Here is a 25,165-nt window from a genome sequence, read left to right as displayed (position 1 = left end):
ACCAGGAGAAGGAGGCGGGGGTGGAGAAGAAAGCTTTCTCACACCGGGGGTATCATGTGGAGGTGGGGGTGGAGAATGAAGTCTGGTGGAGGTTGGTTTGGGTGACCGAGGAGGGAAGGAATCATCCCGGGAATATGATGTGTCATGAAATGATGGGGTACGAGGGCGATAGGAATGCTCACGATCTCGGGGATATGCATGCGACTGAGAGCCAGTGGTTCCAGATAAAACCCCAGGAGAGAGTGTATGAGGGCCATATCGATAATGACTTGAATCATCACAACGATGATCGTGACCATACCGACTGGTTGAAGAGATAGAGTGGTTAGAGTAGTTAGAGTAATGATCAGGGGAAGGAGAACGCGAGTAATAACGATGGTGTCGGGAATAGGAAGAACTATAGTCATGAGAAGGAGAACGAGGGCGAGAATGTGAACGGGAATGGGAGTAGGATGAATGACGCTCCGGGGAGGGAGAACGGGAGTGATAGGGGGAGTGATAGGAATGATAGGAGGGTGAATGGGGTCGAAAACTGTGAGATCGATCTCGAGAGTAATTATGATCCCGGGAAGAATACATTGTGTTGAAAAAAAAAAAAGTATGGGGAATAGAAGGAATATCAATGTACAAAATCAATATAACCAAATGTTTACAGCAACAATGAGGGGGGAAAATAGCAAAGAAGAAAGAAGCGCCATGAGATATAAGACTGAGAAAATGAAACAGGACACTGAAGGGAAATGAGGGGCACTACTATGCAGTGAAAGGTATGAGCTGTAAGATAATAATGTAATTAGCCTGGTAAAGCGTCAGCCGATAACACACAATAAAAAAACAATAGCTACAAAGAGAGGTAGCAAAGAAAGCAACTATATGATATAGGCCTACTACTAAAAGCTATCACAATACCTATCTATATATGTATAAATCATGAAATCAGTGCAGTGATAATGACAGCTAACATAAAAACTTAAAATAGAGCATAAGGTCTTCCACCACTGTAAGAGTGCTGGTTTTATGGTGTTGGTAGCGTGGTGTGCACTCTTAACTATAGTATACGATGTCAAGCCACAGTCGAACATTAGTTAATGCAGGAGACAAGGTGGTGGTTCCAAGACATACAATTTAGTTTATTAGATATAATGATCAGGAATTCCAGAATGGTGCATAATACTGACGAGGGAATATTGTTGGTAGTATATATAAAGAATACTGTTCCACTCCTTCTTGGCACATGACCGAACAGAGTCGGGGCCGGAGTAAGATTGATTCCTCAACTCCAGAAGCATAAGATATATAGGGACATGGATAGAAGTTAAGAGATTAGTAGGAGAGGGTCTATGATGTGAGGATTATAGGTTCATTGAACAGTACTGTGTAAGGGACTGGCGGTGGGAATTGTAAACACAGTTAGTCTGAATTTACTTAAACTTGATTGAGGACAAAGGGAAGGATTAACTATTGAGTAGAGATTAACCAAAGTAATAACAAAGACGGTTGGGTTCTGAATGGAAGTTTCATTGGAGGTTTGATGGTCTTGTTAATAAAAGGATATGAGACTATAAAGCTGGGAAGTGTACATAGGGTTTTGGATTGGACTGGTCGTATATTTAGACAGTATAATTGGGACAGGAAATGGGGACAAATTCTTAACTTGGTCAATCAAGAGACACTTATAAATTACATGAGGTTTGTTCTGTTTTAAGGTATAAACTCCCCATTTCTCCATCTTACATTAGGTCTAAGTCAGGTCTATATCGTGTGTTGTATAAAACAAAATAATGTTCAGTATTCTATCATTTCGAACTTGCATTGTGGCCAAGATAGTTATTTAATAGCGGGTGAAAAGTGTACATAAATATTCCAACGATGCAAGCACCATGATGGGAAATGTAAACAGTCTGCTCGAATTATATATTTTTTTTCCCTGCTAAACGTATTAATTTCGTATGTGGGGAAACAAAATGAAACAAAGTTCTGCTTCTCTAGATAGGGGATGGTGCTCTATGGTAGGCCTACTCCACGGATGACAAGGTCGAGGGGAGTGGGAGGAACAAAAAGACTTCCCTTCCAATGAGCAAACACATTATTACCTTCTTTTCTCTTTTTTTAATGCCAACCACGGATCTGTGAGCATGTGCTGTGTTGAATAGTAGTCGTTGTTAATTCATTCGCAGGTATTATTGTGTAGGCCCAATTCACCAATTTTCCGACATACTATAGAAGTAGGCCTATCATGATAAGAAATGCAAACAGTATGGCGAATGCTTCTGTGCTTCCTGTTGATTTTTTTTTTTTTTTTGTGAGAGGGAAAAAGAGAGAGAGAGAGAAAAAAACTCTCCTCATGGACAATGTAAAGATTGACAACGGGGAGGGAAGATCTGCTCAATACCATAGCGGGTGTTAAGGCTGAAGTGCATGGAAGGTACAAAGACGCCCCCAATAATGAGCAGATAATGAAACATATGATCATATATATATATATATATATATATGAAGAGTTTGTTTGCAAAAACCGATAAGTCCATTTTTGAAGATTTTGAAGTACGATCTCTGTCATAAAGTACAAAATAGTACCTTTTAAATGATATACTGGTCACTACATATAAACGTATATTTTTTAAGTTATGTTCAAAAGAAGCAAAACTTTTCTTATTATTCTCTTTATTTTTCTTGACATTTAATCGCAGATATCTCCATTTACCAAATATGGACTTATCGGTTTTTGCAAACAAACTCTTCATATATATATATATGGGGGGTAATTCTCTTGTTTGTGCCATCTTTGTATCTAAAAAAACACTTAATTCTTTTCGTCGGTCAATCGGGCATTCGGTACTTGGCGGTCTGGTACACTGTACGGTAAATTCTTCAAGGTGCGTTCATCCTTGGAGTTGAGGGAGGGGGCAAAGGAGCAGCCCCCCCCCCCCCCCCGAATTGTGATGGGGCACACACTCCCCTCGGCAACCCTTCATAGATCTAATATTATATATATATATATATATATATATATATATATATATATATATATTATTTACACTCAATTCAATTCCAAAAAGTAATTTTCTAGCTATGCTAGAAAAAAAAAAGACAAAAAAACTGTGTATAAACGAGATATTCAAATTTTAATTCTAAAAAATGCAAAAACTCCCTCGTATGGGAGAGATTACTTACCATTCCCCTGCTCGGGCTACTCATCTTCATGCAGGACTATGGCTGTACTTCGGAGATTGACAATTTTCGAATTATTCTACCAAAGGTTTGTACCAGTTAGTTGAAATGCAATCATTAAAATGCAAAAGCTACATCGTGTGTATGTGTTTGTGTATGTTTGTGTGAGGGGTGGCGGAGAAGATAATACCCATCTTTCTGGTCTCCCAAAGAAAAGCCAAAGAATGTCAAGATATGCCACTAAAAGTGTGTGGCAGGTCGCTGAATTTCAATTTTGAAAATGCAAAAGCTCCCTCGTATTGGAGAGGATACCCGGCCTCCCAACCCCCTTCCCCTTTGCTCTGTCGATCCCCTCCATACACTAAGTAAACTTCGAGTGTTTACAATATTCCGAATATTCCATAAAACAAACGAACATCAGTTCGTTTTATTTCAGTTCTAAAAATGTAAACGCAACGTTCTGCAGAAAGGATAAACTACGTGTATAGCTCACACCCCCCCCCCTCTCCATGAACGGCTATCAAGGAGTGAAAGTACATTATGATACAATTGAAACATGATGTACAATGTATATGTGTATATATATACATGTATGTTGCGAATTCACGTATTGGCTCCAATATAGACACGAAGAATCAAGAAATAAACTAGTAATGCCTTATTTCGCCAATAAGAATGAGTTTATTGAGCGACTCAAATTTTCGGTAGCCTCCACCTTCTTCAGGAGTCTCGACGGGGAATATATATAATATATAACAAAGAGTTTGTTTGCCAAAACCGATAAGTCCATTTTTGAAGAATTTGAAGAACGGTCTCTGTCATAAAGTACAAAATAATACCTTTTAAATGATATATTGGTCACTAGATATAAAGGTACATTTTTGAAGTTATGATCAAAAGAAGCAAAAAAAAAAAAAAATCTTATTCTCTTTATTTTTCTTGACCTTTAATGGCAAATATCTCCATTTGACAAATATGGACTTATCGGTTTTTGCAAACAAACTCTTCATATATATATACATATATAATATATATATAATATATTGCATATTATATATATAATATATATATACATAGAGATATAGATATATATATATAGATATATATATATATATATATATATATATATATATATATATATAATATAATATATGTGACAGTGCAGAGGGGGAATGACCAGGTGTGTGAGAATGTGTGACCATGTGTGTGTGTCCGTTGATTTTCAAACTGTTTTCATTAAATTTGATAGAATTTTCAGCTCAATCTCGTAACGGTTGCATAAAAAAAAAATGAAATGACCGAGAAATCATGACAGAAAAGATATGACATGAATTCAAAGGAAAAATTGACGAAATTTCTTTTGCTGTTATGTGTACAGCGTGTGAAGGACGAATTTGAATTGGAAATGACAAGGACGTGTAACAACTGACTAAATTTAACAGACTTTGTTCGGAAGTGATCGCAAAAAGACGGATTTTAAAGTACATGAATGGCATATCACATATTTCTCAGAAAGAAATTGAATAACAAATCTATTAAATAAAAAAGAAATACAATGAACGGGAAAACCTATATCATCCTTAAAACAGTTACCTCAACACATGAAACACATGGGGCGCTCCCTTTCTCTGTTAAACGCACAATCGGTTACAACATTATTGTCAGGGATATCATAAACTGAATCGGATTCACCTAATTCCGTTCTAATGTACCTATATGTATTATATATATATATATATATATATATATATATATATATATAACGAAGCCCCGTCGAGACTCCTGAAGAAGGTGGAGGCCACCGAAAATTTGAGTTGCTCAATAAACTCATTCTTTCTTATATATTGGCGAAAAAATGTATTACTGGTTTATTTCTTGATTCTTCGTTATATTGGAGCCAATAGTGTTTATACACTGTATATATATATATATATATATATATATATATATATAGATATATATACACATATTGGTACATTAGGACGGAATAAGGTGAGTATATATATTGAATATCGTCTTTAGAAACCATTTACGATGTCATGCAAATAATAATAATAATAATAATAATAATGATAATAATAATAATAATAATAAATCATTTGTTAAGAGCAAAAACTATGTCTATTACGGCGCTTCAAGAGCTCTTAAATTCCTATGTTGCACAATGCTGCATGGGAAGTACAAAAAGAAATAGGCCCATGCTAAAATCAAAAAAGTTTTCACTTTTGATTTAAAACTGTCTAAAGTCTGACATTTCCGAATGTCTAATGGTAATCTATTCCACAACCTAGGGGCTGCACAAGAAAATGATCGGTCACTTAAGGTAACTTTTGTTTTGATTTGGGGTATCTGCAATACAGATAATGCAAATATAGATAATCATTCAAGTGACTGTTTTACATTCACATTAGCATGAGTATAGCATCCCAATAACTGAAAACACTTACAGTAGTAGGAAGTTATTTATTTTTTTTCTCAGTTTTCTCTAATGGACTTGGGTCGTTCTTATATTCGTGTATATACATGTATGTATACAAATATATATATATTTGTATACCGGGTGTCCCCCCCCCCCCCAAAAAAAAAAAAAAAAAAAAAAAAAAAAGCGGAACGGTGGATTTTCAGTACCTTGCGGTCTAAAAGTGATATATTTATTGACATTATTAGAAAGAGCATCTTCCGCAGAAGACCATGATACCAAAATCATTAAATTTGGTTCGGTACTTTCTATTCTACGCCAATTTCTGTAAATGCAGTCATTTTCAATTTTTTGCGACTTATGAGATAATAATTTGGGTGCGACACGCGTTCCATAGTACGGTGAATTGTGAAAGCTCGTTACAGATGTAATATTGAGAGTATTTTTTTATTCTTTTCTTCATATGAATTCTGTGATCTCTAGTGTTGTATTTCATATCATGATGTACGTTTCATTATGCATGGATTGTGTACAAAATGATATCCAGTAATGTATTTTTTTTTTTGTTCAGAATAATGTGTATGAAATGATTTTTTTTTTTCATTTGTTTGACAGCGTTTCAATATACTTTTTTATTTCCTCAAACAATGTTACATATGGTTGGATATTACGAATTCTACACCATCAGATATGATACTGATTGAAACAGGATTTTTTTTTTCTCTCTCTCTCTCTCTCATATGTTATAGTATTTCAGTAATTACATATAATGAATGAAAGAAAGGTTCTATGAGCAGGAAATTTGTGTTTATTTAGCTAGCCTGTTTTTAAAGGCCCTGTTATCATATAATAATAAAAATGAATGAATTTGTGTGTTGATTGTTTCTGAAAAAGATTACAACTAGGCCTATGTAATCTGAAGTGATATGAAGAATTATGGATTATGCAATATATACATGTGCTGTAACCTAGACATTTTGATTTTTCTTAGATATGTCTTGGCATATCACTTTCCCGTGAACTGTAATGATAATAATGATGTTATTTATTTTTTTTTTCTGCCATCCTCCGCAATGCTCAATTATTTGGCCATGTTGTAAGTGTACCGTAATTGTACATTATGTTATTTTTCTTGGTATATGTGTCTACAATGTATTTCGTGATGTACGTTATTATATGTGTAGGGCCTCTGAGAATAACAGTGTTTAGCCACTGACAGAGCTACCCTACTGAAACAAAACAAAAAAAAAATAAAAGATAACGCTTTCATATTGGGAGCGCGCAAACACACTCACAGACACACACGGTTTTTTCCTGGCCCGTGCCCAATGTGAAAGCTGTATCTTTTGTTGACATGGATCACCGAGCTCACACAATATTCACCGTATGGATCGCGTGTAGCACTCAAATAATTATTTCATAAGTCGCAAAAATCCGGCGAAATTTGACAATGACTGCATTTTCAGAAATTGTCGTAGAATAAAAAGTACTGAACCCAATTTTGGTATCATAGTGTTTTGCGGAAAATGCTCTTTCTAATGATGTCAAAAGACATATAACTTTTAGACCGCAAGGTACTAAAAATCCACCGTTCCGCTTTTTTGGGACACCCGGTATACATGTATGTATGACGTATATGTATACATACACACATAAAAACTTCTTAGACATTACATGTACAATAAAGCAATCGCATCAAATAATACAATTTAGGAGACAGCAATACATTTTTTAATTACAATATCTTCAAGACATCCATGAGTTCTTGTTTAAATGAAACAAACCAAATGCGATCCAGAGATGGACAACAGCTCAATAAGCCAGTTTGGAGTTACCCTATTGGCACATTGGGACAAATGACTTTTTTTTCTTACTTGCCTTAGCTTTCACTTATTTTCAAAGCTACATAATGCACAAGCTTGCCAAGGAAGAAGAAGAAGAAGAAATAAAAAAAAAAAAACTCTTTATGGAAATGGTTAAACACAGGAGGAACTTGTCTACAGACTAGGTAACCATAATAGCCCATCAAAAAGGCCTATACTTGGGGAAGTTGAATGGTCCGTCAATACATTTATATACAAGTATTTACATGTATTTCAATATCTTGCACTTAAAGTATTAACAACTAGAAATGTCGCTTTGGCGACTGGTATGCCTCCGCCATAATGCATGATTTTCCCAATAGGTCTAGATAGTACATGTGGACAATGTGTGTTTACATTTTCACAAAACTGGCAAAATACTGGAATGACAAGTTTGTCACAAATGTGTTGAATGTTCACCTTCCATGACGTAGGTTTAATTGGATGAATAAGAGAGCATGTATCTAGGGATTTAAGGACTTTAACTTGACTTTGAACCATTCATACATTTAGGCATTGAGTAATTTTCAAGGTAGAGGTGTGGAGAAAAAGTGCAATTTCTGAATTGAATAGTAAATTGTTACCATTTTCATCTGGCCCTTGACCCTAAAATTCATGAGATAATTACTTTCAGGTAGAACATGCATAATATGTACTAAGTTTCAAGGTAACTTGAGCCATTTCCGAGATATGGAGGAAAAAGTTAGTTCAGCACTTTCAATTGATCTTTGACCTTTTGACCTTTGAGGCAAAAAGAGAAAAAAAAAACTTTCCAGAGAATTTCTATTAGGTTACACATGCATACACCAAGTGTAAAAAAAATAACCCTGCTGGCATTGCATAAATATGAGGGTAATAGTAAAATTTTGAAGTGTTGCACTTGACCTTTGACCCCTGACCTTTGACCCCATGAACCCTACATTCTATAGATAATCACTTCCAGTCAGTACATGTATATACTATGTTCCATGAAGATACCTTGAACAATTTTCCAAGGTACAGAGAAAAAAAAGAAGTTTTAATATTTCTACTTGACCTTTTGACCTTTGACCTCATGACCCAAACTTTCACCAGAGAATCTTAATTGGGTAATACATGTATACACTAAGTTCCAAGAAAATATCTTCAGGCATTCAATAGATATGGTGGAAATAGTGAAATTTTATGTATTTGACCCTGACCTTTTGACCTTTGACCTCATGACCCAAACTTTCACCAGAGAATCTTAATTGGATAATACATGTATACACTAAGTTCCAAGAAAATATCTTCAGGCATTCAATAGATGTGGTGGAAATAGTGAAATTTTATGTATTTGACCCTGACCTTTTGACCTTTGACCTCATGACCCAAACTTTCACCAGAGAATCTTAATTGGGTAATACATGTATACACTAAGTTTCAAGAAAATATCTTCAGGCATTCAATAGATAGGTGGAAATAGTGAAATTTTATGTATTTGACCTTGACCTTTTGACCTTTGACCTTGAGCATGTGCACCCAAAAGTTGATAGGCACAACTTCACCCCCTAATACACATACATGCCAAGTTTCATTAGGATACCTCAACATGTTTCGATAGTTACCTTGTCCACAAAATTCATTACGGACGGACGGAAGGACGGACGGACGGACGGACGGACAACCCGAAAACATAATGCCTCCGGCACCACTTCGTGGCGGAGGCATAAAAATATTCTATAAACCCTACTCAATACCGGGCTTGGTGTCAGGTCTATGTGGTCACAAGCAGCATTTGTAAGGATAACGGAATAATCTTTTCATCGCAGATGCTTATCCAAGTGAATTAGAAAAAAAAAACAAGAAAAAAAAAAAAAACAACAATATGTCGATCAGCACAAATAACTTTTGTTTTGTTTTGTTTTGTTTTTTGTTCATGTATAAAGGCCGTGTCATACCTTTCCGGGCAAGCCTTGCGTGCGACTTGCGAAGAACAAATTTTACTACCCGGAGGTCCCCGCAGATGACCCGCACATGACAGTACCTGGCACGTATCTCACCCGTGGTGGCCCGGAGGTGCGCACGCAAATCTTTTTACCCGCAACCATATTTATGCCCTGTCACATCTTTCCGGGCAAGCTACGCGGGCTTGTTGCGTGTAGGGATTTTCCAGCATACCGGACAATTTCTGAGGGCGGACAAGGATTTGGGCGAGTCAGTGCATGTGTCTTACTTGCTGGACGCGTTCTACTTAAATTTTACTTGCGGGTATACTGTGTGACCTGTGTACCAGTCGCGTGGGGACTGACAACTCTGAGAAGGAATTCCGCTGAAGGAATGACAGAAGTCCCACAGAACAGGGAGATGCTAGAGAAGGAGAGGCAACTAAAGCTCTCCTTTGAAGTCATGCGCGACACCGCCGAGAAGTTATGCGTTCAACTACAGGTGTTACCCATGTGCTTTGACAAAAGAGAGCATCAATAATCAGGACTAGCGCTCTCACATCTTGAAATATTTGCTCCTACTGCAATTCGCTCTCTCTTTCAATGTGATGGCAACAATGAATTCGTGTACCTTGAATTGGAGCAGCGAATCAAAATGCAGTGTAAAACTCACAATTTTAATAGCAAATAGTTTAAAAACACGCTGGAACACGCTTTAACGGAGTACTTTATTTGAAAGATCAAAATATCCCCTTATTAACAAATAGAAAATTAACATGCGGAAATGTGCGAATTATAGAAAAAAATAGGTTTTAAAGAGGGCCTAATTTTCATTTCCTTTCGATTTGCGAATTACGAAGAAACTAGAAATACATGTTAATAATATTGAATTCTTTCCTAAACTATTCTAAAAATCAATTCGAGTATTTCATTTAAAATTTTGCGGTGAAATAAAGCTTGTAATTCAACGAAAGGTGAAATGCGTTCTTCGTCTCCGAACTTCGTCTTGCAACTAGAGCGGTGCCGAGCATGACTTCAAAGCGTAATGGAATGCTAGACATCCCATTGTAACGCCTTGAACCCAAACATGTGTTTGCATGAATTACGAAGAGTTGCCACTCCATCTCTTAACACCTCCCTGCACAGAATGTCATTATCTGGGCTGCATACGGGAACTGCAAAGAACCTGCGTGGGAGTTGCCTGCGAGGTGCTGCCGCTGAAGGCCTCCTACTGGCGTTCTGTGTGGACCTCTCCGGGCATTCCCGTGACTCACCCTGAACAAAGTTTTGGTCATGCTAAAAACTTGGCTGCGGTTAAATCGGACTTTACTGCGCACCTCCGGGCAACTACAGGCGAGATACGTGCTATGTACTCTCAGGTGCGGACCAACTGCGGAGAGCTCCGGGTAGCAAATTTGTTTCCCCGCTAGTCAAGCCGCAAAACTTCCACAGGTACGGTATGACAACGTCTTGGGCATGCTCAAATCTTGTTCCGAGTGAGTCGTGGGGGTTCACTCGCAGAGGTACATGCAGAACCAGTAGGAGACCCTTACCGGCAGCACCTCGCAGGCAACAGTATTCAACGCAGGTACTTCTCAGTACCCTTAAGTCGCTCGTAACCGAAAACGGATCTGTTTCAAAGCTCTCATGCAGGTCACACGGAATACATGCAACTAGAAGGTAAGTAGCACGCGTCTAGTAGGTAAGAAACAAGATTGAAAGTGGCAAACATCCTTGTCCGCCCGCGGAAAATTCTTTTGCGTGCTGGAAAATCCTTCCTCGCAACAAGCCCGCGTACAGTAGCTTGCCTGAAAAGGTGTGACACGGCCTTTAAGTGGCTCTCGGAACTGGCGTATTGCTTTATACACATGAAAGACAGTATACATGTATTAACAAGATCAAGACAATTTGTTCTTTATATCAGATATTAGATATATCAGTTGTTAATAAACAAAAGCAAACCCCGCCCCCCCCCCCCCAAAAAAAAAGAAGAAGAAAAAGAAAGAAATTCACTGAGACTGGAGAAATTAGTTTGTAATATCAGGTACTTTGTTTATACCAGATCTCTTTATATCGATTCGGCAATAGACTATTGTGAGTACACCTGCTGATAAGAAATGTTATCAATCAAAGCACCAGGTGCGTTTCTGCTTTATATCTTCCATTAATTTGACTTGTTTGAAATGGGCTCATCCCTGCGTTTGACTGAATATAGAAGTGCAAGTGCATTGTGTGTGAAAATGTGTTTGTGTGTGTACATGTGTGTGTAGTACATGCACTTGTTGTATGTGTTCAAACATTTGCATTGATATTGTCATAATATAGCTTATTGATATTTCAATGCAAGGCATGGCCATAACCTTTCGATAGAAAAGTTTTATCAAGTAATACAGTGCCAAGTTATAAAAAAACCACCTTAAGGCATAGCATAGATAGGCCTATGGGGGAAATAGAAAAGTGTTGAGCATTCGACCTTGACCTTGGACTTTAGTCCTTGAGCAAGTGCAACCAAAACTTCATCCAGATTTAGTGGGATACTTCAAACATTTTTTTTTTTTTTAATACTATTATGCTGTCCACAAAATTGATTACGGACGGTAGGAATGACGGAAGTATGGAAGGATGGATGGACAGACAACCCCAAAACATGATGCCTCTTGGTGAAACTTTGTGGTGGAGGCATAAATAGTCTTTGGACAGATATGTCCAATACCAACGACACTTTGTCTGTTGCAGAAACAAACGTTAATGCTGACTGTGGAAAACATTGCACATCATGTTGCTACTTGGCAAGAATAGCATGCTCTCTCTTGTGCCGTGCCAATTTCTTTTTCTTTTTGAAGTTTTTGTGACATATATCGCAAATGTACAATTTCTTTTTCTTTTCCCCTTTGTCGTCAGCCTTTTCAGGAAGAACTTGTATCAGCTTATGAGAACTTTGATGTCTCGCTAGCCCGTTTTTTGAAGAAAAAGTCCTTTCACAATGTTTACACCTGAATAAATTTGTACAACCGTTGTCAGTAATGTGCTGGTTAAGAGCTTCATTTGAGGTAAACAACTGATCACATTTCTCACATGTGAGAACGTCCTCCTTGTGGATTTTCATATGTCTCTTTAGGACTACCTTCTCACTGAAGCCTTTATCACAGACACGACACACAAATGGCCTTAGTCCTTGATGCTTCCTTTCATGTCGCTGCAGATTTGCTTTCGTAGACAATACTTTGCCACAGTCCCCACACACGAAGCATTTCCTAACGACATGGCACATCTGCTTGTGCTGCAGCAGCTTTTCTTCCTTCCTGTATGACACAGTGCACATGTCACACTTAAACATCTTGTCCTGGTGCGCTCGAACATGAACCTCAAGATTTGCTGCTTGAGTGAATTTTCGGTTGCAAATTTTGCAGACGTATAATTTGTCTCCCTGGTGCATCCGCTCATGGTATCGAAGATAGCCCAGCTGCTTGAAGGTCTTACCACAGACCTTGCAGGAGAAGGGTTTCCAGGACTCCACATTAGCCCTGCCTTCGACTCCCTTTATTCCATGTGTGTTCTCATGCTTCTGGAGATTGCCCTTGTCATTGAAACCCCTGCAACACACGAGACACTTGTAAGGCTTCAAACCCAAGTGGATGATTTCATGCCTCTTCAGGTTGCTCATCTCTTTGAAAGATTTCTCACAGTGCTTGCATTGGAATGGCCGTTCACCCGTGTGCTTCCTGCGATGAATTTCCAACCTTCCAAGGGAGAAGTATGATTTTGTGCATTCACAGCACTGGTAGCGGGTCTTGGGTGCACCATCTCCATGGACCATAAGCTTATGCTCAGTTAAGATTGGCCGCCGACTGTAGGACTTCTCGCAGAGGTTGCATGGAAATGGCTTCCTCTCTTGGTGGCTTTTGCGGTGGCGCTGGAGATTGGAGTTTGACTTGTACATCTTCCCACACATTTCACATGCAAAGGGCTTCACCTCGACTTCCTTTAACGCTGGGGCTAGAAAACTTGTACAGGAATTCTCCTTGGTGGATTCAACGTTGTCATTGCCAGCTGTATTGGTGACATCCTGTGCTGACAGTTCAGTAGCTTTAACCGGTTCGATACCACTTTTGTTGACATCTGTTGTACTTGGATTGCTGATTGTCACATCTTTGGCTGACAACTCATGCTGACCGAAGTTTAACCCTTGATCTGGAGGGAAGGATTCAGTTCCTGCTTTCACATGATTGTCAATGGTCGGTACTAAAACTTGCTCCCTTGGTCCATGGCAATTGCCACTACTGTGTCGAAGAAGATATAACCTTTTTGTAAAACCCTTTCCACATTTTTGGCACATGAATGATTTTTCACCCCGGTGCATTTTAGCATGACGCCGCCAGCTGGCGTAGTAGGCAAACTTTTTGAAGCAAACGTCACATTCATAGGGCAGCTCACCACTGTGCGTCCGCTCATGTGCTCTAAGAGTAGATCTCTGTGTGAACTTGGCTCCACATTCCTTACACTGGTTGGCCTCGATGACATCGCCTTCCTTGTGGTCCTCCCTCCAGTGAGATCGCAAATGAAGCTTCAGCTCTGTCAGGGTCCCAAACCTCTCCGCACACTTTTTACAAGGGTGAACCTTCTCGCGAGTGTGAATGGTTTCATGTGTTCTCAGTGTACCAAGAGTGGCAAAACGCTTTCCACAGATCAGGCAAGGAAAGGGGCGACTGTCAGAGTGGAGTTTCTCATGGTTGAGCAGGTTGTACTTTTCCACAAATCTTTTATCGCATACTGAACACTTGTACAGCTTTTGACCAAGGTGGACAGACTTGTGTCTGTCAAGCCCGTGTTTTCTCAGAAACTTTTTGTGGCAGAGGTTGCATTCAAATGTCTTTTCTGAATTGTGCGCTAATTGATGACGCAACAACCCATGCTTGGTCATGAAGGTCTTGCCACAATGGCTGCAGTAAAAAGGCTTTTCATAAGTATGGCTCCGTAGATGTACACTCAGTTTGAACTTGGTTGGAAACAACTGGTCGCAAAACTTGCATCTACATTGCTTAGCACCGAGCTGTTCACTGTGGTTATTTATATGAGTATTCAGTGATTTTTTGTGCTTGAATATTTTGCCGCAAGTTGTGCATTCATGCTTTGCACTGCGATGGCTGCGCATATGGCGATACAAGTTTGAAGACTTTGAGTATGTTCTCCCGCACTGTTCACAACAAAACTTTTTGATGTCTGAAATTTTCTTGGGCTTACTTTGTGCAGCTTGAAGGTCTTCTCGATCAATGTTACGATTAATAATAGGCCATGTGATCTGGGGTACTGTCATAACCTTTGCATTTTCTTTAGGTCTTTGATCTTCACTAGAGCTTTCCTTCTTGTCTACAAGGTAAATCTGATTTGTTGGAGTCGTCTCGTGTTGTGTACAAGGCAGCTCACTTACAATAAGCTGAGAATGCACGGGTATGTGGATCTCCATCGCAACTTGTCCTACGATGCCTTCAGGGCGAAGATGAACTGTTGCTACATTACTGCCTTCACAGAGGGAATTCTGTATCTGCATGCTTTCCTGACCATCGCATGACATCTCATTTGCGACCAGTGACAGAACATTAGCTTCTTTTGGGATCTGTGATAAAACCTGCTGAGCAACCAGCACAGGTAGGTCTCCAATTGGCACCGCAGCACGTTCTTGGGAATCATTTTCTACATTTCCAGCACATGTCGCTGCTGATGCATGATCACTGTTGGCAGACCCTGCAATATCCACAAGAACTTTTTCAGAACATGATTCCTGCCGTGATGTGGATGATGGGGAGCCTGCTTTATGTGAAGAGGTCATTGCTGACTGTTTTTCAGTTTTCTCTCCAGCGCTGATGTCAATTCCAGCATCCGATGGCAGTTGGGTGACCTCAGTTACAGCAATGATGCCTCCCTCTGTTGATAGGGTCACGACCTGGCTCGAGGCTGCAGCTGATACAGAAGGTGTGGTGCATGGCGAGTCTTTCCAGTGCCTTGTTAGGTCAGCACTGGATTGGTACTGCTGTCCACAAAACTGGCATCTGAATGAGGTGATAACCACTCCTAATGATGAAAGGATAAACACAGATATGAGCATAGCAAAGAGTTACATATTCAACCATTCCCCAATGAAATTATGTCCAGTAATCAATCTTTCTAACATCTGTAACAATCCTGCCTTTCCATTAGACAACCCCACATTCCTAATCAGAAACAAGCTGATACACAATTGGTGCAAATTGAATACACTGTACTCTAATATAAGAACAGCCCTAGTCCACATTTTGTTAATCATCTTTGGAAATCCTTTGTGAAGGACTGCAAATATAGATGATTCAAATGACTGTGTTTCATTTAAATTTGTAGACATAACATGCCCATTACTGAAAAACTGAAAATACTTGAATGTTGCTTATGATTTTTCCCACAATTCTCTCAAATGGATGTGATTTTTGTGTGTGTTTTTTTTTCATTTATTTCAACGACGTGATCATCATGTGAAATTCTGTTAAGTAATGGTACATTGTATTCAAATCTGACTTACCAAAGATGTCCATTTCTTTACAAAGTACCTTTATCATGTTAATTATAGTATAAATGCAGTTGCCATAATCTAATTGGAACACATATAAAAGGCACTGTAGGAAGAGTATCACTCACAAAATTCCCAGGTAAATTTGTCATGCCTTTAATGGAAAGAGGTGTCGCTTTGGGCGTAACTTGTGTACCTAATGCTGAATACAAAATGAAGCTTTCATGTAAGATATGAAGAGTTTGTTTGCAAAAACCGATAAGTCCATTTTTAAAGATTTTGAAGTACGGTCTCTGTCATAAAGTACAAAATAATACCTTTTAAATGATATATTGGTCACAACATATAAAGGTACATTTTTGAAGTTATGGTCAAAAGAAGCAAAAATGTACGTATTATTCTCTTTATTTTTCTTGACCTTTAATCGCAAATATCTCCATTTGGCAAATATGGACTTAAAGGTTTTTGCCTAACCATCCCCCCCCCCCCACTAATGCAGCAAGTACTGATATGTGTGCCACATTCATAATTTAAAGCATGTGCCATGTGCAAGTTATGGTACATGTGCATGATATCAACATGAATAATGTATTAAACTGTGGGATGCAGCCATTAAACTCTTTTTATTTTAATGCATTAACTCACCAAACATAAAACAAAGAAAATATTGCTGCTTGTACATCATATTCTTGAATGACATGACACACTTCAAAACAAGAATTTTCCACAATTTCTGCTCTCATCACTCATGCTACACTTTTGGGATAGATCATGTAAGGTTGCTTAGACGCACCGGCGTAGCAGATGATACTATGTGAGGGAGCAAAGCGACTGAGCCTGAGCGAGCAGAGCGAGCGAGAAGGGGAGGGTGGACATGGTGAGAACTTTTTGCCTTTTGATGTTGTATGGTGCAATTTGATGCATACATTTTGCGTGTTATATCAACTTGAAACGGCTACACTTGTTTAAAGTAGCAGGATATTTTGATGGGGATTATGATTGAACAATTTGCTTATAAAATGGTAGCATTTAGATAAACTTCTTGTTTTACTTCTTACAATGAATTTCATGAACGCTGTCTGTTAAGCAATCAAACAGAAAAGGCATGCACACGAGGGTGTACATAAGGGATATTTCTCCTCCCACATGAATGTGATTTTACATTTTCAGACCTGAAATTCAGCGATCTGGTGCAAACTTTTAGTGCAATACTTGGCATTTTTTGTAGCTCCCAACCCCCCCCCCCAAAAAAAAAATAATAATAATGGAAATAATTAGATTTTTTTTTTTTTCCAGGGAAGTGCTAATAGCAAAATCATGGCATTTAGCTCTTATTCCGCATGTGCATCATGTGTGTGTGTGTATACAAAGTCTAATGAGGTAGAGGGGGAGGGTGTGGGAGGCAGATGCCCCCTCCCGCTTGAAAGTGCTTTCCCATTTTTAAAATTGAAATAAAGCGATCTGAAGCACACTTTTTGTTGGAAATTCAGAAATTGTCATTCCCCAAAGTGTACTAAGTCTATAGAGGGGACCAATTAATGGTCAGTATCAACATAGCCCTCCCATATTCGAGGGAGATTTTTTTATTTTCTATTTTTTTTTTTGAACTTAAATTCAATAATCTGGCCCACACTTCTGTTGGAATATCATGAAATTTGTCAATCAGAGAAGTGCAAGTCTGTGGAAGGAGACATAGCAGGATGATGTGGGAGGGGATAAGCCCTATTCCCCCTCCTACATGAGGGAGATTCTGTATTTTCTGACTGCAGTTAAACATTTTGGTGTACACATTTTGTGTGTGGAGAGTGCTATCCCCACCCTTCCGGTACGAGGGAGCTTTTGCCTTTTTAAAGTTGAAATTGAGACATCTCTTATACGCATATTAGCTGGGATATTTGGGAAATTATCCCCCCCCCCCAAAAAAAAAAAAAAAAAAATGATTGGAAGAACTGAGAGAGGAAAGGGTTAATTAAAACGGGATATTCCCCTTGTATGTTGTACACGAGGAAACTATTGATTTCTTGGAATGTAAGTGATAAGTCTTACAGTGCACTCAGAATTATTCAGAATCTGGGGGGGGGGGGCGACCACCTCCATCGCCCCCCCCCCCACCCCCCCCCCCCACCCCCTTTGCTACGCCGGTGCTTAGAAGGGAACTTTATGTATGGGCGGAATCTTTGGAAATTCAAATTCATGGGTGTTGTGATTTTTTTTTCCCGATTTTTCTCCTCTTTCTTTTTTTTTTCTTCTTTTTCCACAAACCAAAAGTGTGGAGGGGGCTGCAGCCCCCCTCCCCCCACCCCCCCCCCCCCCCCGGGTTCCGCGGCCCCTGCATAATGCACAATATAAGTCAGCGTCAGCTGTGTGGTCTTTATCAAAAGCAGAATGCACAATGGATAGAGTTCTTGTAGTGAACCAGAGGCGAATGATGTAACAGCACAGTTTACAATCACACTTACATACAAATCTTGCAAGTCTAGGCCTATATGTCATTTTGAAAACCATGTACGTGTAATCACAAACTCCAATCTGCTTAAGCGTGCTCTATTCGAGTAACCAGACCTATCGTTGTTGGCATTGCAGAAGTTTGAAAGACTCTTATTGCATTTTAGTAGTACCAATAATCAGTACTTTTCATATCATTTTTTAACTCCTTAATGACAGGGTTTTGGGTTTGAGTGTGTTGCATTATTTTAGGTTTTTCACCTTCAACACAGGTGTGTATGCACAATGTACAGTGTATACAGTGTGCAAACTCTGAAAGGCCTAATGTAGTAGGCACTAATCCTGCACTTGTGTATTTATGCACACACATAATCTACAGGTATGTACATAGGTGTACACTATACATGTAGATGTCTACAAACTTCCACAACATCACATTGCACCAAAGTCACAGGTTAAATATTTAATAGCTTATTTCCAATCAGAAGAAGCAGAGCCATTTTAAGAAGTATTGATACTGGTGTCAATATCAGATACATATCAGATATTACTTGATAAACTTTTTTTATTGCAAAAGAAAGCGCTAAGAACTGTTTTTAACCTATATACACAAGAACATACAGATCCTCTGTTTTTTGACCATAAAATACTAAAAGTAAAAGATTTGTATGTGTTTCAACTTGGCCAGTTCATGTTTAATTATAACAGCAACTTTTTACCCAAAATATTTCACGACTCTTTTCATACAGTCATATACATAACTATCCTACGCGACGATCCGACGAATTCCATCTTCCATTAATGAGAACCGCACATGCCCAAAATACATTTCTGTATACCGGACCCAGACTTTGGAATAATCTAGAAAATAGCTTAAAAGATTCACCCTCATTCCTCACATTTAAATACAAATTCAGAAAACATTTATTATCTACTTATAATTCTAGATAATCTGAATCAATTATTTTAATTTCTGCTTGAGGTTTCACCTGTCCTGATGTCGCAGCACTTGGCGTGTTCTGTATGCAGACCTCTCTTCTCTCTTTTTTTTTTTCTTTCCTCTTCCTTTCCTGTCTTTTGTTCCTCGTAAACTTGTATTGTCACCGTCTTCTCTCTTCTCGGTACTGTCTCGAGTCGTATATGTGTGTGGGTAACTGAATGTATGTACGAATGTGTTGTCCTTCTCATACTTTCCCGGTACACCAGTTCAATGAACACCGTCTGGGCGTTAGCATTGATACTCTATTCTTATTTCCTAATATTGTCAAAGCCAGCATATCTCAAAATAGCTATATTTTTACAAACGACTTAAGTAATCTACATTCAATTATCTAGCGATCCACGTCCTACAAGCTTAGCTTTTTAGTGGATCGCTATTTTCCAACAAAAAAAAAAAAAATTGAAGTTATTTTCTGAAAGCTCGCGAAGTATACATGTATACTCATCGTTCCTTCTGATTATTGTACATATGTTGATGTATGTAATTTATTTCGTATATTACATAAACCTTTTGTAAAAGTTTAGACAATATCATTTCATGATACAGTTTGTATACTTTGTATTACGTTTTGATTTTCGTTGATTGGAAATAAACTATGATTGAACTTTAACTGAACTTTTTTGCTGTCGCTTAAAACAACTCACTTTCCGCGCTCGACCAAAGAGCCAGAGTATGCTACCTGCACAATCTGAAACTAAGGCTTGCTTGCTAACATTATGCAAGATATCACTTAAGTGAAGTAAACTGAGTTGAAAATTAGCGTATATGATTATGAAAAGTTGAAAGAAGTCGATCAGAGAAGTGTGTTTGTGTGTGTCTACATCGTGCGATACGCCTACATATCTGTGCTCACATTTTCTACAAAATCTGGGAACTGCATTTTTTTCACAAACTTAACAAGTCTGTAGGCTGCGATCACTCGCTGTAAAAGAGAGTAATTTTGATCAAGGACGTGAAAGTTGACATACTTTCCGACAACCGATTCGCAATTTGGTTAAAAAATAAGCCATTAGCCCAAACTGTTTTAATGTACACTGTATGGTGCAAAAGCATCTATAGGCCTATAGTTTCTACATGTAGCAGGCTGTCGAATTATATTGTATGGGCAGCTTGCATTTCCAGTACTACTACTAGTAGTAGGGTTCTCTGATTTGGATACCGGTATCATTTGCATGCTGCCTACAATGTTAATTGATGTAAATTATACTTTAGCTTCAATAAACACGATAAACACATGATTTACTCATGAAATGTTATATCAAAGTTTATGGCATAGGGCCTACTCGTGAAATAGGCCCCACCACTGCGTGTCTGTACTTATACTATGGCGGCTCGCCTGTTTATACTCGTGAATTCAGCCCCACCGTGTGGCGTTCGTCGGTAGATAAGCACGGCGGTGGGGCTTTCTTCCACAGTAAGTCATGAATGCGGCCCCACCAAACGGCATTTACGCAAGATTGATACAGCGGTGGGGCCGATTTCCACAGCATAACATCTTTTGTCCTCCCTTTCTCCCGTTTTTTCTTTGGTCTTCAACTTTTTATTCTCGGAAGGACTTCCTAATGTCCCTCGACTAATTTACCCTAAATACAACCCTACCTAACCCTAAACCCTATAGAGTAAAAGTGGCGGTTTGCGGCCGCATAAGGGTTTTTCCACTCTGAAACGCAAACTTGCTTATTGCTTTAACCCAGGTTATATCATAGCCGTTGACCACTTACCAGTTTACAATATTGTGAAAATCGCAAGACCAATGTCCATCGCGATAGTAAAAAAAGACCACGGCCGCGATCCGGCAGAGCGTCCACTGGTTTGCGGTCCAATGTACAATTCCTATGCGATACGCGCGTGCTCCGCGATCTTCTGCTAAACGCCTCATTTTGGCTCGCGAACGTTGTCAGGGCTGCCAACTCTCACGCATTGAGCGTGAGACTGACGCATTTTGGTCCTTTCTCACTCTAAAACTTTATTACATTTGCATGCATTTCTATTGATCTCACTCATTTTGACTCCTAAATTATAGCATTGGCCTATGGAAGTCTCACTCTCAACTAGTTTCCAGTGTTGGCAGCCCTGCGTTGTGTAAGCGCCAAGTCCCATTGCGAAAGCATGTGAAAAGGGCTCGCGCGCTTGCACTGACCGCGAACAGGCATGGCGGTGTTATTGTTGTCTTTCTCATGTTTTTCCTATTTTTCCGGTCGTAACATCCACTTCCGGAAAAAAATGGCGGCCAACATCGGCTCGCGAAAGTTCTATTTCTACATGTATTCAAAATCTGCAAACATCGGGAAAACAACAAAATATCCAGTTCCTTAACCCTTAACTGTGATGTTAAGAAGTAACGAAAATGAAGTTTTTGATGCAAGATGTCATCTTGACCGAAAGATCGGTCTGTATCTGTCCGTCGGGGAATGTTCCGCGGAGACTGCGTCTGGCTTCACGGATCCCCTCCGTATACAGACCGAAGTCAATGATCCCAGCTCCTGTGTGGAGCAACGCGCACAGATCAAACGTTACGATAAACCACATTTCAGACAGCTATTTTACATTCAAACAAGTTTGACATGACATGACACATTATGCAGCAATATTTGGGGTTAATTTCTCACATTTTGCAATCGAAATACTCACAGTAACGCGGTTATAATGCCGAAATTTTATCCATATCGCAACATCACCGTTCGCTAGCTGTAGGTCGCCATTTTGAATCTGTAAACCAATCACATGCGAGGTACTTTTTTTAGTAAAAAAACACGTAGAAACTACCTCGCATGTGATTGGCTAATAGATTCATACTGTATGTTTCTGCAGTTTGAACGTGACGACGCGACGGGCTGGTTGATGTGTCTTTAGCGTTGAAAATTCTACCGAAATATTGGATTATTCATTAATCTGGTGAGTGTAGTCTATTCTTGAATAGTTGATTTAACTATTCAAGTTTAAATTTGCCGACCTAGGGCCGTGAATTAGACGCAATCGAGAAGGGTGAGGTACCTCACCCAATTTTCCATAGAGACAGTGGTTAAGAACATCCACACAGCAATGGGTACTACAACCTTCCGTCTGTCTACGGAGGACAGCGTTAATCATGTAATGGCAAAATATAAAAGAGTCTTCCGGACAGACGGATCTTTCTGTCTAGATGTCATCATGCATCATTTAAGTTAGCCCGACCAGACGCTGTTACGCTATGCGAAAACAGCGTCTGACGAGCGCGGCATGCAGCCTCAAAGTGAGGAACCTCAACACAACTACAAAACTTAGGAAAATGTATACTTTTCTCCTTTAAACAGAATACTTTACTCACGTTAAACGCATGTTTCTATTACAGAAGAATAGTTCGCCACACTGGGTCCATGGAGACCACTTGCGATAAGTCCGTGGAACAAATAAATGACACTTTCTGGCGCAATTCCTAACCGTCGGTACGTCGCGACGTACCATGTACAGCGACTGGGCTGTGTATAGTTAGGCCTGGCGTGAAAGATTGTGTACCGTGTGGACATGCTGGATATGATGATCAATTTCGGTAAGTTTCATTGCGTACATTTGAATACTGATAGCATCAGATGTAGAGTAAATATTGAAAAGTATACTCGTTGAGTTTGAGGTGACAAAAATGATGTTAAGTATCAAAATTCAAAGCTATCGTAATACGATTACGTCGCTCTCCTAGTGGTTGGTGGTCGCGCGCGTACAGCCCTGTCGCGACGTACCATGTACAGCGACTGGGCTGTGTATAGTTAGGTTCTACATTTAAGTGAGAAAATTTCACTTTTGTTGGAGATTTTTTCCATGTTATTGGTTGGTTTTTATAGAATGATAGTGTGTTAGTGAATGTCTGGTATACATGTATAAAGTGTGTGGCTGTGTTCAGCATCATATAACCAAATATGCTGTAGTGGCCGCAAACCGCCGGACGGCCGCTAACTGCAACACTTACCTCTAGCCGATTAATTTAGATCCAGTCCCTAACCCTAAACCTAACCTTCCTTGCTTGCTAACGCACGGTGCACGCGCACTGCGGTGGGGCCTATTTCACGATTTTGCCAAGTTTATGAGCAAAGTAAATTTTCAAACATGCTAAAAATCTAATTTCTATAATAGAAAACATGCAGCACTGTATGCACCTCGTCAAATGTACAAAATTGTAAGACCCTCCACCCTGCTACTATTGTAGCAAAGTACGCTTAGACATCTACACCAATTTCAGTATATGGGACAATGTATTCTTAGCCCGACCAGACGCTGTTATCGCGCTACGTATGTACAGCGGCGACTGGGCTGTGTATAGTTAATGTATTCTACACTATTACATGTTCCGACACTATAGCAATGCAATGTCGTTTCGAAATAGCTCCCGCAGTCACATTAACGTAAAAGCTTAATGCATAGTAAAAACTGCGTAAATACCTTCTCCGTCCATGGCAACAGTAACTATGCTGCCTCACAAGTGGCAAGTTTGACCATCACGGGAACGGTATTGGGAACTCAGATGCCCTCAATCTTAATAATGGCATTATTACAATCACAATCGGTGCATGCGCCAATGCCGCAGCTAGCTGGCCAAGTCGAATAGTCGTCCTGGATTTCGTTGAATGCTGCCCTCAACGACAATATAATTATGTAAAACACTCAGACCGTCGCATTCAAGTCACTGTGGCTACTTTTATAGATCGACTGGCAGTTTTTCGAATACAATGTGCTGTTTTGGGTATCAGCAGCTGCTGTCGAGTGCCCCTGCTATTATTCACAATTTACTGTGAATTGACGAATAACAATGAATAATTCAATCAATGAAGGGATAACTGAGTAAGTGAATGAACGAACGATTTTAATCAATGAATAAAAACACAATGTTTTAGCATAAAGTAAATGTTGCTTTTAGTAGACCGAGAGAGAAAGATATAAAAATAAAAATAAATAGAATAAATAAAAGCCAATTATTTGAGAATAAAGAAGAAGAAAATAAAGTTAAAGAACAACGAAAGACGCAAACTGAAAATGTCTTGCAGTCCCTACCTTCGCCTTGGGATCTCCCAGGCAGCCGCTCGAGTTAAAAACTCTGCATTATGATAATCGTAAGCAAAATGAAATCAAATCAAATGAAACCGAAAATCAAACCTTGTGCCTGGAGCAATCCTAAAGTTTCAAGGAATTTAGAATGTGAGATTGTAAGAACGACTATAACGTTTTTAACTCTAGCATAACAGAGAAATGGGAGAGCTGTCAGTTCTCTATACTTTACCTTGGCTGTCTTAGCCTATTTTTCTTTTTTTCAGAGATGAACTGAAATCACCACTCAACTTTCAAACCAGGAAGTAAATCGGGCCGGAAAACAATAACATATAATAACTGAATAAACAAATCGAAAGAGAAAGTAATCATGCAAGATGCAAAATCGAACGGAATCGAAGAAAACATGATGACGATGACAAAATGTGGCCAAAGTAAAACCAACACTAGTCATGGAGGAAATTCTTCTGTCGAAAATAGTTATGAGATTCGGTATCTATTGTAAATTAAACAGAGAAAACCGTAAATGCAAGTCATTCATCTTAATTGTCTATCTTTCCTGCGTGGTTGATAATAGGGATGTACCTTACCTCAAGAGATAATAATTCTGATCAGAGAACCACCAAAACATGTCTCTGCAGCCACACACACACACACACACACACACACACACACACACACGCTCTCTCTCTCTCTCTCTCTCGTCTTCCTCTTTCTTGAGGGGGGTGGTGGAGGGCTGAAGTTTTGAAGGTTAATTTCACATCTGGTATATTTCAATTTTTGAATAAATGAATGAACAATTAGAAAAAA

General features: G+C 39.1%; 1 protein-coding gene across 1 annotated transcript; it reads right to left on the bottom strand.

The window, feature by feature from the left end:
• Positions 1–38: 38 nt before the first annotated feature.
• On the bottom strand, positions 39–23,827 carry LOC140230161 (uncharacterized). Its single transcript, XM_072310349.1, has 3 exons — positions 23,753–23,827; positions 12,432–15,425; positions 39–304 (listed from the first exon to the last, which is right to left on the bottom strand). The coding sequence occupies exons 1-3, from the start codon at positions 23,763–23,765 to the stop codon at positions 39–41; spliced, it is 3,273 nt and encodes a 1,090-aa protein (XP_072166450.1). The 5' UTR covers positions 23,766–23,827.
• Between the last annotated feature and the right edge of the window lie 1,338 nt (positions 23,828–25,165).

The sequence above is a fragment of the Diadema setosum genome, chromosome 6, assembly GCF_964275005.1.
Source record: "Diadema setosum chromosome 6, eeDiaSeto1, whole genome shotgun sequence".
NCBI classification, from domain to species: Eukaryota; Metazoa; Echinodermata; class Echinoidea; order Diadematoida; family Diadematidae; genus Diadema; species Diadema setosum.
Note: the sequence above shows the minus strand (reverse complement) of the source record. Positions and strands in the feature narration are given on the sequence as shown.